We start from the raw sequence: 15,883 nt of genomic DNA on the forward strand, positions 1-15,883 counted from the left end.
CCCAGAAGAGGACTAGGAGTAGATCCGAGGGAACTGAACTCAGGGGAAAGCTCTTAGCCCCTACTTATCACCTGGCCTCACACTCCTCACCCCTTTCCCACAGCTGGAGGGAGGCAGTACCAGCCACACTGCGGCCTCTCCCAGGGCAGCCCTCCCCTCCCTTCCCTCCACTACCCTGCCCCCTTCTGTCCCCTCCCTCTGCCCCGCCCTCTGCAGTCCCTAGCCATGGGGGCACTGAGACCAGTCCCTCCACACCTTGAGGTGTCTGTCTTCATTTTGAATTATGTTTCTCTCCTAGACAATTTTAAATATAAGATCACACATACACAAAATCAAACCCTGACTGGGCAGGGGCCCCTTGTCACCCTAGATGGATGAATGGATAACTGACTTTGTGGTACATCCACTTCACCTGGGGGGCAAAGGGGGTTTCTAATTCTTTGGAAATGAATTGTGGTTACAGGCTGTGCTTCTTTACTTGAAGTGGCCGAAAGAAGTACAGTGGTTCAGTCCCACTTGGTCTTCTTTGGTTTTGGAAGCAGACGGATGAACCATGCGTGGGCCGGGTGGGCCGGGCAGGGTCGGAGGGGCATGGCCCTCTCTGGACCACACCCCCACCCTGGCCCCAGGGCCAGGTGGGCATATGGGGCTCAGGTTTGCCTCCTTTGTCTCCCTCCTCCCCCTTCCCACAGAAGTCCAGGTGCAGGCTTGGCTCAGGCTGGGCAGCCCCAGCCATAGCAGGGGGAAGCTGAAGCCACTCACCCATGTAGAAATACTCTGGGGACTTGTCCTCTGAAGAGAAATCCTTCATGGTGCCTCCAAACCGAAACCATAGTCCAAAAGCAATGACAGCCGACCCAGCCAGCTGGAAAGTAAACAGCACGTGTTCCTTTACGAGGGAGGGGAAAGTGTGCGCATAACCCGAGAGCGCTGGGACTGCAAAATGCTGAGGGTGGAGGGGGCCCCTAAGAAACCAGCCTGTGCCCTCTTCACAGTTCACAGTGGGGGTAGGATGATGTGCTCAAAGCTGCCGCCCCCACCCCCAGGCCCGTGATGATATTAGATCCCGGGTTTCTTGGCTGCAAGTCTAGAGCTGCTCCCATCCCACCAGCCTGCCTTGTGGTTACAGGGGTCACACACAGCACAGCTCAGGAGGATTCTCAAAGAGAGGGTTCCAAAAACAGATCCCCCCCTACCCTGCCCAGGAAGGCATCTGCTTTCTGTCTTACTGTCCCCTGCTGGGCACTTTGGACTTCATCAGCAACACCCCAGGTCACCAAGAGCAAGATAAACTCCGAGAGCTGGGGAGACCCTCTTTTCTAAATGGAAAGGAAACACGCCCACACTGCCTGAGTGTGCAGTGCCCAGTTAGAAAGCTGTTTTAGAGGCATCTAGAACCCTGTTCTACCCCCCAGGCCTCCACGATCATTGCACTGTCTGGGGATGGTTTTGTGGCAGTGAGGGAGACTGGCTGGGTTTTTTTGTTTCTTTCTTTTTTTTCTTTTTTTGGTTGCTATTTTGAGTTTCCATGGAAAGCAAGAAAGGAAAAAATAATTTTCTGAAAAAGCATGGTCTGTGTGCTGTGTGGCTCATGGAGAGGCTGAGTGGCTGGCGCAGGCAGCAGCTGGGCAGGCTGACGGCTGGTAGAGTCATCGCCCGCTTCCTCTCCTCCGCCGCTCTGAGGGCTTTCGTGAGGCTCTGCACCAGGGCTGGAAGGAAGCCCTTTCTGCCATTGCAGGACTGTCACAAAGGCCTGCCAGCAGCCTCCAGCCACGGCACCCTCTCTCTCCACAAACACCCATCTCAAATTTCACTGTATCAAGCCACAAACAGATATTCACTGGGTACCTTCTTGACTCAAGGCACCAGGGAATAGTAAGCAGAGATGTGAAAAGAGCCTCCTGGTCCTACCAACCTATCCAGTTAGTGTTGGGCTGCCCTAGCCCATCACCAGATCAACAATTTAGAGGTTACCCCCGCCCCAACAGGGAAGAGCAGACAGAGAGCCTGGCAACAGGAAGACAGAAGCACACAAGTCAGAGAGGTGGAGGTTTAATAAGAAAGAATGCTATCAAAGTTGGGTCAGATCAGAGCCCTTTTTATACAGGATTCTTCCATCCATGGGGCCATTTGTAAAGGGCCAGGGCTATCTGGCTGGATGAATACGAGGACTTTCTCCTTCTTCACCCTGTGTCCCCCAAGGCCCATCCCCTCCGTGGCTGGATTCTTCAGAAGAGCAGCAGGACTCCCACAGGAGGAACCGGAGGGGCAGAGTTCTACCAGCTGGACTCTCTCATGTGCAACAACTAAAAGTTTCCAGTACTTAGAGGAAAGCTCTAATTGGATAATGTGAGGGACAGCTAAAGGAACTGGACTCCACCAGCTTTAAAAGATTTTTGCATTTCTAAAAAGGGTAGCAAGGCACGGAAAAATATTGAAAGAAATCGTGCTAAAGCGTTCACAGTATTTCTCTTTGAACGGTAGACTTACCCGTAGTTTTTCTCTTTTCACTATATTTGCTAAGTTTCCTGCATTAAGCACGTATTACCCTTCTAAGCTTAAAAGAATTATATGGTAGTTTATCTGATCAATCCAGAAAAAGCGGGGAGAGTTTTTTTGCGCTGTGCTTCAGTTTGGGACGAAACCAGTTTTGAAGTCATTGCTGTTTCTGGTGCAGGGAAAGGAGCGATGCCCTTGGGAAAGCCCGGTCCTCTGGGTGCCAGCGGCTGCCTGGGACAGATGTGCCCAGCAAAGCCCCACAGGCAGCCCAGCCCGGCCCGCCTCTGCAGGGACTCAGTGGAAAGAGTTTCCAGATACAAAGCAAAAATCTATTGACAGTGGCGTCAGGCCAAGGCCTGCAGCCACCGAGCAGACTGTGGAGGAGGTGACTGGTCCCAGGGACACCCTACCACGAGGCCACATTTTTGGCATCTCTGTACACAAGCTCTAATTTATAGCTGTCTGGGATCATCCTCCCAGACAGAATACATTTGTCCACTTCTGCCACAGATGTGTTTGATGTATGATGGAAAATTAAAAGAGAGGTTGCAATTTAAAGCCATGGGGCAAAGAGAGAAAATCTGCGTTGCTCATCCACGCCCCCCAAACCCAAACCACACGGGTTTCCTCCCGGGTCAAGGAAAGCATGGCGTAGCTGTGTGTCATCACTGTGGAGGGAATCCTCCCCACACGCCGCCCGTGGGGCAGGAATACTGTGGGTGCAGATGGGTCAGGCCCCAGGTTGCTTGTGATGAGAGCAATCACCACTTTGGAGAGTGACACTGACAGAGACCACATTGCCCTTTGGTCTTTTTTAACTCACCATTCCTGCAAGGCTCTTAAAATACTCCGTGTTTGCTGGACTTTGGTTGCTCTACCACACACCAGAAATTGCTTAAAAAAACTTCACACTAACGCCAGTCCAGCCAGGAACAAAGTGAGCAAGTCTAGTGTCAGTAAATCCCATCGCTCTGTGCGGCCCGCACCCAGGAAGAGAGATCTCAGAGAGACCTGGGGGAAGGATCCAGGCCCCTCTAGTCCTTCATTTTAACCCTACTAGACCCTCCCACTCCCATTCCCCCATTCTCACTTCTCCTTTTATGCTCAGCCCCTCCTTTGCATTGAGACACAACAGTGCACATGAGCCAATGTGAAACCAAATGAGGACGGAGAGGCTGCCCCTTCGTGCAGCTTTCCTTCTCATCTCCCCCACTCTCATCGCCTTCCCCGCCTCCCTCTTTCAGGGAGTTAACTATGATCCTGACTGGGTAACGTGCGAAGTGCCAGGGAAGTAACAATGAAAAAGACATGACTCAGTCTGACACGGAATAAGTCCCGTGAGCTAACGAGAGCCATGGGATGCAGGAAGGGCACTCGATGGAGCCACGTCCCTTCCCAGGGATTAGAGCAAAGTGCAACAGCCAGCGTTAGGCAGAAGACATTCCATTTTGACTTCTGTCTCGAAGAATGAGTTGGAAGTCCCTGAGCAGGGAGGGAGGGGTGAATGTCAGGCAGAGGGAACAGTGTGGGTACAGCTGTGCTTCCTTACCTGGAACATGGTGCTGGGGAGAGAGTGATGTCAGGGGAGGTCAGAGGGCATGTGTCTCACAGCTTCCCCTAAGCTTGCTACCTTCCTGGAAAGCTCTTGGCAGGGCCTTGAGGGGAGGGGAGACGAGAGCCACTCTTTGATGGCAACAGTCAGGAGCACGAGTGCTGCCTGACGCCAGACACAATGAGGAGCCAAAGATAACGACCTGAGTGGCTGAAGGCCAGACAGAGCAGGGGTGCTGGGGGCTGGATGCGGTGAGTGGTGAGGACACAAAGGAGCCACTTTGCCACCTAAGGAACTTTGCTGAGGGCTGCTCTGCTGCCATGACTAGACTGCGCCTTTGAACTATTACCATTATAAACAGTGTTTTTCCAGGAATGGACTTTTTCATACAAGAGCATGAGTTGCGCTTTGAGGTTAATCATTTAATATACATTTATTGAGCATCAGTTGTGAGCCAGGAGGCAAGGATTCATAGATACTCAGTTCCTTCTCCAGAAGATCTCAGGGGCTCTGGAGAAGAGGATCCCCCTGGGTAGCCCAGGAGGGACTCTAACCCGCAGGTGAGAATTCCATCACAAAACCAGCCCCTGAGAAGACGCCAGATGCCATCATTCTCTGTATCACCATTTCTTTTCTGAGTACCAGCTGTGCGTTAGGCACTCAGAGAATATGATGCAACAGGGTTTTGAGGGCAAAAGTGTGTGCACTATTCAAAAAGAGGAGAGAAGTAAAATAGAAAAAAAAAAGATAGCAGTGAAAGGAACAGATAATGACATATAAATCCATATGGTTAGATAGGGGGTCACCAGGTTCAATTATATTATGCATTTCCATGGGTGAGTTATTTCAGCAGCTAACCATATTCCAGAGAGTTTGCAGGACAGAGTTGCAAATTGCAAACATATGTTCCTGGAGAAGACAGTGTGTGTTCTAAAACTAAAGTCGTTGGGAGGACTATAGACTGATTAGAAAACTTTTAAAGCAAAGTGGATGGACACAAAGTTTCCTTTAAGTGATGCCTATCTGCCAGAAACCAGTCATGCAGCATGAAGCAGAGCTTGTCAATGGATTTCAATTTTATCCCACTGTATTTATTTCCACTTTCCTGGGACTGCTGATGAAATGTTTTATCTTGAAGACATATTTTTTCACTTAATTTTTTTTCCCCATGAATCACAAATATGAATCTTAGGAAGGCACTAAATTGGAGGGAGGGTGGTGCTGGGATACAAAAATGCAAAGATCACTCCCTAGGCCTGGTCCTCCATTCTGCGCAGCCCCCCACCCCTACCCCTCACTTCCAGAGGAGGGTAGGCTACCCTGATCACAAAGAGCGAATACATGCTACTCCATTATCTGATGACTAAACCCACCAGAAAGCCCCTTTTTTGGGTAAAAAGCATCACTTAGGGAAGTTCTCAGACAGCTCATGGGCCTTTCCCTAGCTGGAGACACAGCTAATTGTTCTCAGATGCTCTAGCCACACAGTTTCAGTTCCTTCGGCCCCTCTGCTCTAGCTATTTCCTTAGCTTCGGAAGCTCTCCTCCACCTGGCTCGCACCCACTCACAGCTGTCAGCTCCGGTGTCACCTCCTCTAGAAAGTCTACCTTGGCCTAGGTGTGAACCCGCCTCCATGTCTCATATAACCATTTCTGTTTAAATAGTTCTGTAGTTAAAAAAAATTGCAGCCTGAGCTGTGTGAGGTCAGGGGCAGGGTCTATGTTCCTGTGCCCCAAGCACCTGGCAGAGCCAGCTCCCAGCAGGCATCTGTCAAATGAAGGAAAGGAGGGCCTTCACAAAGGTGCCGTTTAGGCTGTGCCGCTGACCGAGCCGTGTCCCTGCCAGATTCATATGCTGAAGCCCCACCCCTCAGTGTGACGGTATTTGGAAGTGGGGCCTTTGGGAGGTGATTAGTTTTAGATGAGGTCATGGGGGGTGGTCCCCAGGATGGGATTCCCTTGTAAGGGACACCAGAGCGCGCATGCGCTCTGACTCGTGTGGACACAGAGAGAAGGCAGCTGTCTGCAAGCCAGGAAGAAAGCGTTCACCAGGAATGAAATTAGCTGGTACCTTGATCTTGATTTTCCAACCTCCAGAACTGTGAGAAATAAATTCCCGTTGTTTAAGCCGCCCAGCCTATAGCAAGGATTTTTTTTTAGTGGCAACCTGACCTTAAACAGGCTGACAGCAGCCATTGTGAACAACCTCCTCACAGCCCTCTGAGTGAGTACTTCACAAAGTACTCATTTCAAATTCATCTGCACCTGGGAAACACTGTGCAGACACCTCGGAAGGCACTGTGTGAACACGTGTTGAATATACTCAGCAAAACACCTTCCCACAGAAAAACAAAACAAAACTTGAGCAGGTAGAATCAGTTCTGTGTATTCCTGAGCCCGCAGGGATGCGTGCCATGCATCAGCCATGGACACAAAGAATAAATCTATATATGCCTTTTACAGGCAGGACATATTACAAATACTTAATGCAATCATGGCAACACACACACACACACACACACACACACACACACTCACACTCACACAGAATGCACTCGGATGAAAGAATAAACAAAATAAACTCTGTATTCCTGCTCCTTCAGGGCAAATACTATGTATATACACACCCAACTCTTTTGCAATTCTCTTCTTTGGCATGATGTCACATAAATCTGGAAATAACACTGCAACCCTAGAGATTTCATTAAAAGCTTTTAAGCTAATACTTGTTCTTGGTGGCAGTTCTCATCCCAGATGGAATCATGTAATGAACACTCACAATTCTTGATCTGATTGCAAACCAAATTATGATACCATAAGGGTAATGGAGTTTCATCCTTTTAATAGGCAAAAGTCAGAAGCACATTTGCTCTAGAAGATGATACTAATTCTCTCAGAGAGGAAAGCCAGCTCCCAAGATTTTCATCCTATTATGCAGTGAAAGCAAGGCCAGGATTCAGATGGCACTTTCTCAAAATCAAGGATTTTGTCAGAAGAAATACAAGAGCCAAATGCCATATGACATCCAGGCGAAACCACCTCCAAGGACCTTGCAGATCCTCGAAACACCTCGAAACACCGCCTTGCTCACCTGGTGTGGTCTGGGTGGGACTGGGAGGCAGGACTGCGGCAGCGCCTGGTGAGATGGCTGCTGGGCTGGAAATGCAAGGCTGTCAGCCTGGAAGCGCACTGGTTAGATACCAGTGTTTCTGATTTCCTCTATTACTTTCCTTGTAAGGATTTCAAGAACAAGCTCATGCTAAGAAATTCCTGAGAGTCTTCCTTCAGGTAAGGATATATTTTGAAATCAATGCTTAATTCTCTGCGCTAACAGAAGGGTTCTGCAGTCCAAACCAGGACAGAATCAGGTGTGTTGTATTCATCTCTGGGAAGACAACTGGGCTATACATTTGTGCCAAACACACTTTCTTCTGTTTGTTGAGGTCGTTATAGAGTTAATTTGTGTGGATCGACTGATACTGCTGGGTGAGCAGTGCAGATGCACTGGGGGTACCAAGCTTGGGGGAAGGAAACTGAGCTAGGAAGGAAAACTTGCTGTGATGATAAAGCAGTAACTTAAACAGAGATAATGGAAAGTGTATTATTTATTCAGCCTTTTTCTAAAGAAATACAGAGAAAAGGAGAGGTGAGATTGGTAAGAATTAGCAGAAAGGTGTGGGCTGTATAGTCTTCTTCATACAGAAATGCCAGCGACTACTGGCTAATGATTCCAGTGAGCTGCTGGCTTTATCAAGTGAAGATCAAATACAACTAAACTAAAATCCAGCCCACCAAGTCACCCAAGTGACTTAAATCCAGTGTCTGCCCCACCTGACCGAGGGGACAGGAGGACAATGACGGTCTTTTTCTATGTTCTCTGAACTTCCTCCTTGCAGCATCTGGCTAGCTCTTACCCCAGGCTTGCCCTCTGAGTAAACACTACCTTGAGGGCTACCCTGACTGCTGCGACATCTCATCTAGGTCGGGCTTTACATAAGCAGAGACGGAACATTAAACAATATTTATGTTACAGCCTGATACTGTTCAAGGTAGTTTGAGAGAACTACTCTTGATCAGATAAACAGGATTCTTAAATATCAATCAGTAATAATGATCCTCACCGAATTTTAGTTGTTCCAGAGAGAGGAGAGAAAACAAATGTTTCAGGTAAAACTCAGGTTAGATTGGAACAAGTCAAAACACTTTAATTATTAAAAAGTTAACTTGGATGGAATCCGGTAGAAATCATGAAAGTGTTGCTTCGTATTCTAGAGAGATTTTTTTTTAACAGCAATTTGACTGGAAATGACTTCGTGTCGGGAAGGCAGGCAGCACTGGGCCGCTTACAGGGGACTAGACAGATACTGTGTGCACAGGGAGACCACGCGGGCTTCCCCGACCAGTGGCAGCAGCTTCCAGGCCCCTGTCCCTGCCCTGTTGGGGGCTTTGTTGTCTCTGTCCCATTCCCTTGCCCTAATATTATAAGCTGACTCTCAACCACCATTGTGATGGGGAGGACAGGGCTTGGCACATGCTTTGGAACATTTGCCAGCTGTTCTAGAAAATTTGCCTCTTCTAAGTGTTCAGATTGAATAATGATGCTCTTGGACAGGATAAGAACAAAAACATTCCCATGTATACGCTGTGGTGTCGAGGAGCTGCAGCAGATAAAACGGGGTTCTAGGCATCCCAGGTTTGAATCAGGCTCTGCCACTTACTAGTCCCGTGATCTTGGGCAAAAGTCCCTTAACCCCTCTAACCCTCAGCTTCCTCAGCGGCCAAGTGGAGGTAATAATAGTGCCTCCCTAAGAGATTAAATGAGTTCCTATTACACACTTAGAACAGTGAGTGCCCAGCACTAATTGTTATTACAGTGTTAGACTCACTAATGTGACATTCAAACTGAAAACTTAATCCCACTCAAGATAGGAAACACCGCTGCCATGATTTTAATGACTTCATCCTCTGCCACCTCCCTCTACTCATTTTTATTTTAGCTCTACACTCTTTCCATGACAGCTGGGATTCCTCTGAGTTTTCTAAACCTCTATACTAGGTATGTCAGTGCTTCTTTCCAAAAACTATGTTCCCCTCCAACTTTAGTTGTAGTTTTTTAAGACCCACTAAGAGAAGAACAGGAAAAGATGACTTATGAGAGAAGGAATAACTATATTTAGGCTAGAGCTAGCCAATAGAACTTTCTCCAATGATATAAATGTAAATGTTCCCTATCTGTGCTGTCCAGCACTGCAGCCACTGGCCACCCATGGCTACTGAGTGCTTGAGATGTGGCTAGTGCATCTTAGGAGCCGAATATTAAATTCCTTTTAATATTAATTCATTTAAATTTGAAAAACCACATGTGGTTAGTAGCGCAGCTGCCATATTAGAGAGTGCAAGGCTAGGATTCACATGCTCACCACGGCTTCTATCTTCTCTCCTTGTCAGTCTGTAGACTTGGAGTGGTTAAGAGCACAGACTCTGGGGTCACACACAGAAACCCAGCTCCGCCACTGGCCAGCTCTGAGACCCCGGGCAAGGCTCTCAAACTCTCTGTACCTCTGTTTCCTAATATGTAAAGCCGCTATTGCAAAGGTCATTATGAGGATGAAAGAGGTTAACATACAAAATGTGCATGGGAAAGCAGTGGGCACAGAGCTTACATTTATGTAACGCGTACTATTCTTCAAGTTTTTTGCTTCTCAATTTAATTTTAAACACCGTCTTTTGATACATACCCTTTCTCAATTCCCATCTTGCTTTTCTTCTGCCTTAAACTGATCAGTAGTGTTCTCAGCCTCTCTCCTCTTTCTCCCATATGCCAAGTGTTTTATGCACCTCTTTGCATCTGCATTTCTGGAATGCAGCAAGACAAACACTGGATATAATCTCCCTGGTCACAGACTTCACATTTTCCAAGCCAGTAGCATTTATTATCCCTTATATTCCACATGCCCTCATAAGTTAGTACAGTGAAAAAAACACAGGGTTTAAAATCAGAAGACCTGGGTGTGAATCCTGGCTCTGTGCCTCTCTGACTCTTTGATCCTAGACATAATATCTACTGTGCCTGGCTTTTACCTTCCACATCTGTAAAATGGGGATTATATTATTTCATGGGATTGTTGTGATTCATGATCAAGTGTGATTGTGTATGTAAAAGTATTTTGTTAACCAAAACATCATATGAATGTTATTTTTGTCCCCAATTAAAATTGAAGGAGGATGAAAGAAGCAGGCCAAGGTAACCCCTGTTCGTCCGTATGATGTGCTCTCAGCCAGCCCATCTGGTAGCCCCATCGTACCTGCCTCATCCTTAACTCCTTCTCCTTAATTCCATAGCAAGCATGACATGATTTGTCTCAGTGGTCAGTGTAGCATCGTTGCTTTTGGGGAACAGTCACGTCGCGATATTATCTGTCAATGTCAAGGTGGAGGATGGAGGTTATGTTCTCTCTTGTCACACATGGTTGGAGACCCAAAGATACTGCATGTTCTGGAATAACACAGTGAAATGCAGTGGACCACGGAGAGATGACCTCCTGGTAATTGTAGAAACCATCAAGTCTTACTGTAAAAAATATCTTAAAAGAATAACGATAAAGTGGTAACTGGAATTAAGAGAACTGCCACAAAGAAGCCAGGTGAGCAGGCCAAGAGGAAGGGTATTCCCTGCCCTATTTAGAAATGAGAGCCACCAGTGGGTCTTTGACACCTTTAAGCCACATCTAAACCAGTGGTTCTCAAAGTGTGTTCCCTGGGTCAGCAGCATAAGCAACATTTGGGGGCTTATTAGATATGCAGACCTACTGAATCAGAAGATATATTTGAACAAGATTCCCAGGTGATTTGTCAGCACATTAAAGTTTGAGAGGTGCTGATCACCAAAGGGTTTCCTATTTCCACTCACCAGCCTCCCTTGGTAGTTCAGAGGCAGAGCAAGAAACAAACAGTCACACTGGGTCAGTGCCCACAACCCTGTCAGCCGGAGCCATGCCAGTGACTGCTGAAGTTCCTCCTGGTGCCAAGGGATGGAAGGAGGAGGACACCTGCACAGCACACTCCCTGCCCCCGAGGAGCAAAGACAGTAGAGAGACAGTCAGCTGCATTCAGACGCACAGCGGAGCGCCAAATGAAGGCCCGAGTGCCTTAGGATCAAAACCTGTGACTTAACCAGTTTTGAACGTCCCTCACCTTGCAGAGAACTGGGCACATAGTAGGGGGTTAGCACATATTTGCTGAGTGACTAACTGTAGAGGAAGGAATCTCTCCTTTTGATTCCATCCCTTCCATAAGCTAGAAGACTCTTGCCACTTTGCTTGGTTGGTTGGATTTAGGACAACTGTTTCCCACTTCTCTTTACCTTTATGAATCTCTTGGATTCTGGACTGTACTTTCCCACTTGTATTCTAGTGTTTAAATATGACTACCACTAATATCTTATGTTACTGAGTATTTCCTATGCACAAGTACCATACTGACTACGTATATTTATTCATTTTATCTGCACCAAGATCACAGATTGATGCTGGTACTTGATTATGTCCATTATATAGATGAGAAAATGGAGGCTCAAAGAGGTTAAACAGCTTACTAACCCAGCTTCCCTAGTTAGTAAACAGTACAGCCAGGAATAAACCCCAACAGTGAGATGCCAGTAGCCACCTTCCAGGTTTTGAATTCATGAGTGTGAATTGCTACGCTGCCTGGACCTCGCGGAGGGCTACTCAACTGTTGGAACTACAGCTCTGGCCTCTGCAGACTGGCCCCTGTCATAGAGTCCTTGCCCCTCCCAGCACCACTGGGCCCACGTTGTCCACATTAGCAGAGGCTGACTGCTGCTGCTCTCTCCCCACCTTGACAAAAATCAGAAAGGAAGGCTATTGTACAATGAGGCCAAGGAAATTCCTATCCGCCTTCTGGGGTGGTCTAGCTTTTGGGTGAATCCCAAAGAAAACCTTCTTCAGATATTTTTTTAACCAGCTCTGAAGTTACTGTTTGAAATAAGTTTGGGAAAGAGGAGGGGGCAACCTCTGTGAGCTTCAGTGCAGTCAAACATCTTTCACTCCCAAGCCCACAAGACACGGTCTTTCCTAAAAGCACCTGTTAGGCATCACCAAGTGAAACTCCAAAGCTGCGGTAATAGCGGTGAGAAGGAAAGGAGAGCAACTTCAAACGAGCCATATACGGCATCTGACTTTCGACAATGAATGGTCCTGCTTCCTGTTGGTGGAGAACCCTGAGCAGCTCAGGCAGCACAATGGTAGGAAAACGCTGAGGACACAACAATAAACCAAGGAATAAACAGCGCCCAGTTTTTTTTTTTTTTCTTTAAATCAACATATGTGGCTTGGTGGATTGTGGTGTTTTATTTATATTGCTATGCAACGGAGGGAAAAAATAAAGGTGATTTCAGTGAAAGGCATTGGGCTATGCCACGCTATCTGATTGTAGTGTCCAAATTTAGACGTGGCAGATGTCAGGAAGGGTTTCATGTCAGACATCAACCATGATAACAGAAATTAATTTAGCGGGGCTCAGGGCTTGGCTTTGCTTTTGTTTTGTTAAAATTCAACGGTGAACACAGTCAGCAGCCCTGGGCCAGGGAGTGCTGTGCTGGCTCTGGCAGGATCTAGTTGAATGTTCATAAAATCAGGAGCACAGCCTGGGGAACTTCAACCAAGTTGCCAGAAGGAGGTTGCAAATCGATTTGTCAAATTGCAGATCACAAAACATACCCCACCCCTGCCTCTGTGTCTGCCTTCTGGGGAGTTCCCAGCAGGCAAGGAAGTGCTGTCACCAGGGGGACCGCCTACCTCAGAAGGGCAGGCATGCAAGCCTCTGCGAATGTGTGTAACTATGGCACTTGAAGTCACAACTAACTGTCCTGTCCTTTCAGGAAAACTGTCCCCTGCCCTCTGCCCCTTCCCCAAACTTCCTGCAAACCACTCCAACTGGGAAAAACAACTTCAGAAACTGGAGGGGGGGGAGAGCTTTTTTTTGGAATCAGGTTCCCTTGGTTACAAGTGAAGGTAGATATGGAGACAATTTATCCCAAACAGTCGCTTTCCTCTCAATCATAGGTACCTGTTCCAGGTGGCCTCCTTCCCTTTGGTTGTACATGCACAGACAAGGAAAACCTGCCGGTGACTGCTGCTGCTGGTCCCCGCTCCCCATCGCCCATGGAACTAGGCGCCAGGAAGGCCCCATATTCCCCCTCCTGGACCCAATCTGTGCGAACGACAAATTGACAGGTGAGCTGAAGAGAGAGGCTCAGACCTCCAGATTAAGTTAACCATTGATTATCTGTACAACTCGGGAAGGCCATTTGTGTCAAGTTCCCTAATCTGCAGATTCATTAATTCTTTCTACAGATATTTATTGGGCGCCTTCTATGTGCTGGGTACTATTCTAGGCGATACACATCCATGAACAAGACAGAAAAAAAAATCCTGCTCTCAGAGTATTCAAGTTCCAGTGGGGAAAATCCAAAAGTACCAATAGAGAAGCCGATGTGTAGTTATCCTAAAATGAACACAAACTCAAGTCACTTGGCAAACGTATACACTATTCCCCAATATTAAAGGGACTCTAGGGAAGAGAGCTAACTTTTATTATTAAATGCTTCCAGTGTGCCAAGCACTTAATAAAAATAATAATTTAAAAAATTTGAGTGCTTACTATGTACTGGGCTTATAGGAAGATGAGATCAGGAGCTTTATGTATTTCCTTTTAATCCTCTCAGCAACTCTGTTACCTCAATTGTTCAGCTGGGAAAACAGAGCTAAAAGTAAGAATAACTTGCTCAAGCACACCGCGCTTGGGATCTCTGCATTTGAGCCTGAGCTCTTTGTCAGATGGTGGTCACACTCACCCTTGCTCTGTTCCTCTGCTGGTGGACGGTGTGTCACTGCCTCACCCTTGTCTACCTCTATTCTACCAGTCCTTTGAGCTTCGGCTGAAACATCTTCTTTAGGAGAACTGTCCTGATCCCTCACTGTTGCTGTGACCCTTCCTCTAAGCTCCTTAACTAGATTAGATCTATGAAAGGTCGTGTCTAAGCCCAGTGGCTAACACATAGTAGGCACTCAAACATTGCTCTGTTCCTACTTCCCTTCCTTCCCGTGTTTAGTCAGAAGCGTGAGATCTGTCATGTTTGTTGTAGTTCTCTACGCGTTGGTCTTGTTTCCTCAACTAGATTAGCATCTTAGGGAATGGTATTTAAAATTCATAAACCATATATATACTTATAAATTATATATATTTATATTTACATAATAGGTTATCTTTATAATTCCTGTTTAATGATTATTTAACAGAGTGGTACTCAAACTTGAGCAGGCATCAGCATTTCCTGGACTTGTTAAAATAGATTGCTGGGTCCCTCCTCCAGAATTTCTGATTCAGCAGGCCTGTGATGGAGCTGAGAAAGTGCATCTCTGACAAGTTTCTGGCAGATGCTGATGTGCTGCCGGCCCAGGACTCACACTTTGAGAACCACTGGTTAAATGTACCACGATGCTTAGAAGCATGAAGTCTGAGTTTGAGTCCCATCTCTGCTACTCATCAGCTGTGTGACCCTTGGGCAAGTAGACCTGTTTGAGCCTCTGTTTCCTTATCTGACAAAATGGGGACAATAATAGTATGCACATCAGGATTGTTGTGAGAATTAAGCTCATAATGAATGCAATGTGCTTAACACTGTTCCTGACACGTTGAAAATGCTCAATAAATGCTGCCTATTATCCCTGGAAAGGCTGGCACAACATCAGGTACTAAATAAGCACAGAACCCAGCCTAAGAATTCCTTCTCAGACTGATATAAAACCTCTTTTGAATTTGTAAGCAGTGAGAGTGAAGAGTGTCACTGAAGCACAACATCTATAATTAACAGCTTTTGAAATTAAGCCAGACTATTAAAAAGCACAACAGAAAGGGCCTTTAGAAATGCCCCTCCTCATAAAATGCTGGATGTAAATACCCAAGTATACAAAAGCCTGTGTATTTTTAAAATTCAGGGCTGTCTACAGGATACCTACTTCCCACCTTCCCTTGCTGAAGGATGCTAAGGATGGCAACTTGGCCTCTGACAGATTGGAATTGCTGGAGTCACCCAGGCTTCTGGGCTAATGGGTTGGCAGACATAAGCAGAGACAGTCCTTCAATAATTAATTAGTTGAAGTCACAGGAAGACAAACTCCCCAGAGTAGATAGGGCAACTACCCTCCGCTATCCCAGTTGTTTCAAACCACCCAGCCCCCTGCTGCTTCCTCCCAGTTCTAAGAACCTCTTCACCCAAAGAAAGATCTGTACTTTCCTTCAGGATCTATCTGAACAGTTATAGTGGCTGACATGCTCTTGAGGAAGCCCAAGAGGGAATGTGCGGACAAGACAATTTTCAGACCTTGTTCCCCAGTCCTGCAGGGCCTGAGGCAGAGTATCCAGGAATCTAGGGATCGTCTAGCCCTAATCTTGTCCCAATAATATAGGAGACAAGGGTCATGGCCCTATCTGTCTGTGGCGACCCACTGATCCCGGGAATGTTGCTCATTCAATGCAAAGTTGAATGAGATCATCTCTGGGAGCATTAGTATTTAGCAGAGGCTGCAAGCTGGGGGTTGTGGGGCGACGCGGCTGCCCCTTGAAGCCCCTCCCTTCCGCCCATTTCCTCACAGAAGAGCACCACCACCTCCTTTCATCCAGTAGTACCCTCCCCTACTACCCAGAAAAAAGACGACTCTCCAATAGCATTTCCACCCCTACCCCCAATTTCCTACACAAGCCCACCACGGCCAGGTGCTGTCTCCACGCTCGGGATGGGGCACCACTCCTG

General features: G+C 47.0%; 1 protein-coding gene across 4 annotated transcripts in view; it reads right to left on the minus strand.

Annotated features, from left to right (window-relative positions):
* The window catches only part of TSPAN2 (tetraspanin 2), a 37,988-nt gene that overhangs the window by 21,574 nt on the left and 531 nt on the right, over positions 1-15,883 (minus strand). Inside the window, exons 1-2 of one of the 4 annotated variants that reach the window (XM_064488867.1) lie at positions 13,138-13,280; positions 763-865 (exon numbers count right to left, since the gene is read on the minus strand). In XM_064488867.1, coding sequence (XP_064344937.1) covers positions 763-865; positions 13,138-13,260 — 226 coding nt within the window. In that variant the 5' untranslated portion in view covers positions 13,261-13,280. Of the gene's footprint in view, positions 1-762; positions 866-10,355; positions 10,456-13,137; positions 13,392-15,883 lie in introns of those variants that run through there. The other 3 variants (XM_064488868.1, XM_064488869.1, XM_031457876.2) reach the window with 3 other exon arrangements.

The sequence above is a fragment of the Camelus dromedarius genome, chromosome 9, assembly GCF_036321535.1.
Source record: "Camelus dromedarius isolate mCamDro1 chromosome 9, mCamDro1.pat, whole genome shotgun sequence".
NCBI classification, from domain to species: domain Eukaryota; kingdom Metazoa; phylum Chordata; class Mammalia; order Artiodactyla; family Camelidae; genus Camelus; species Camelus dromedarius.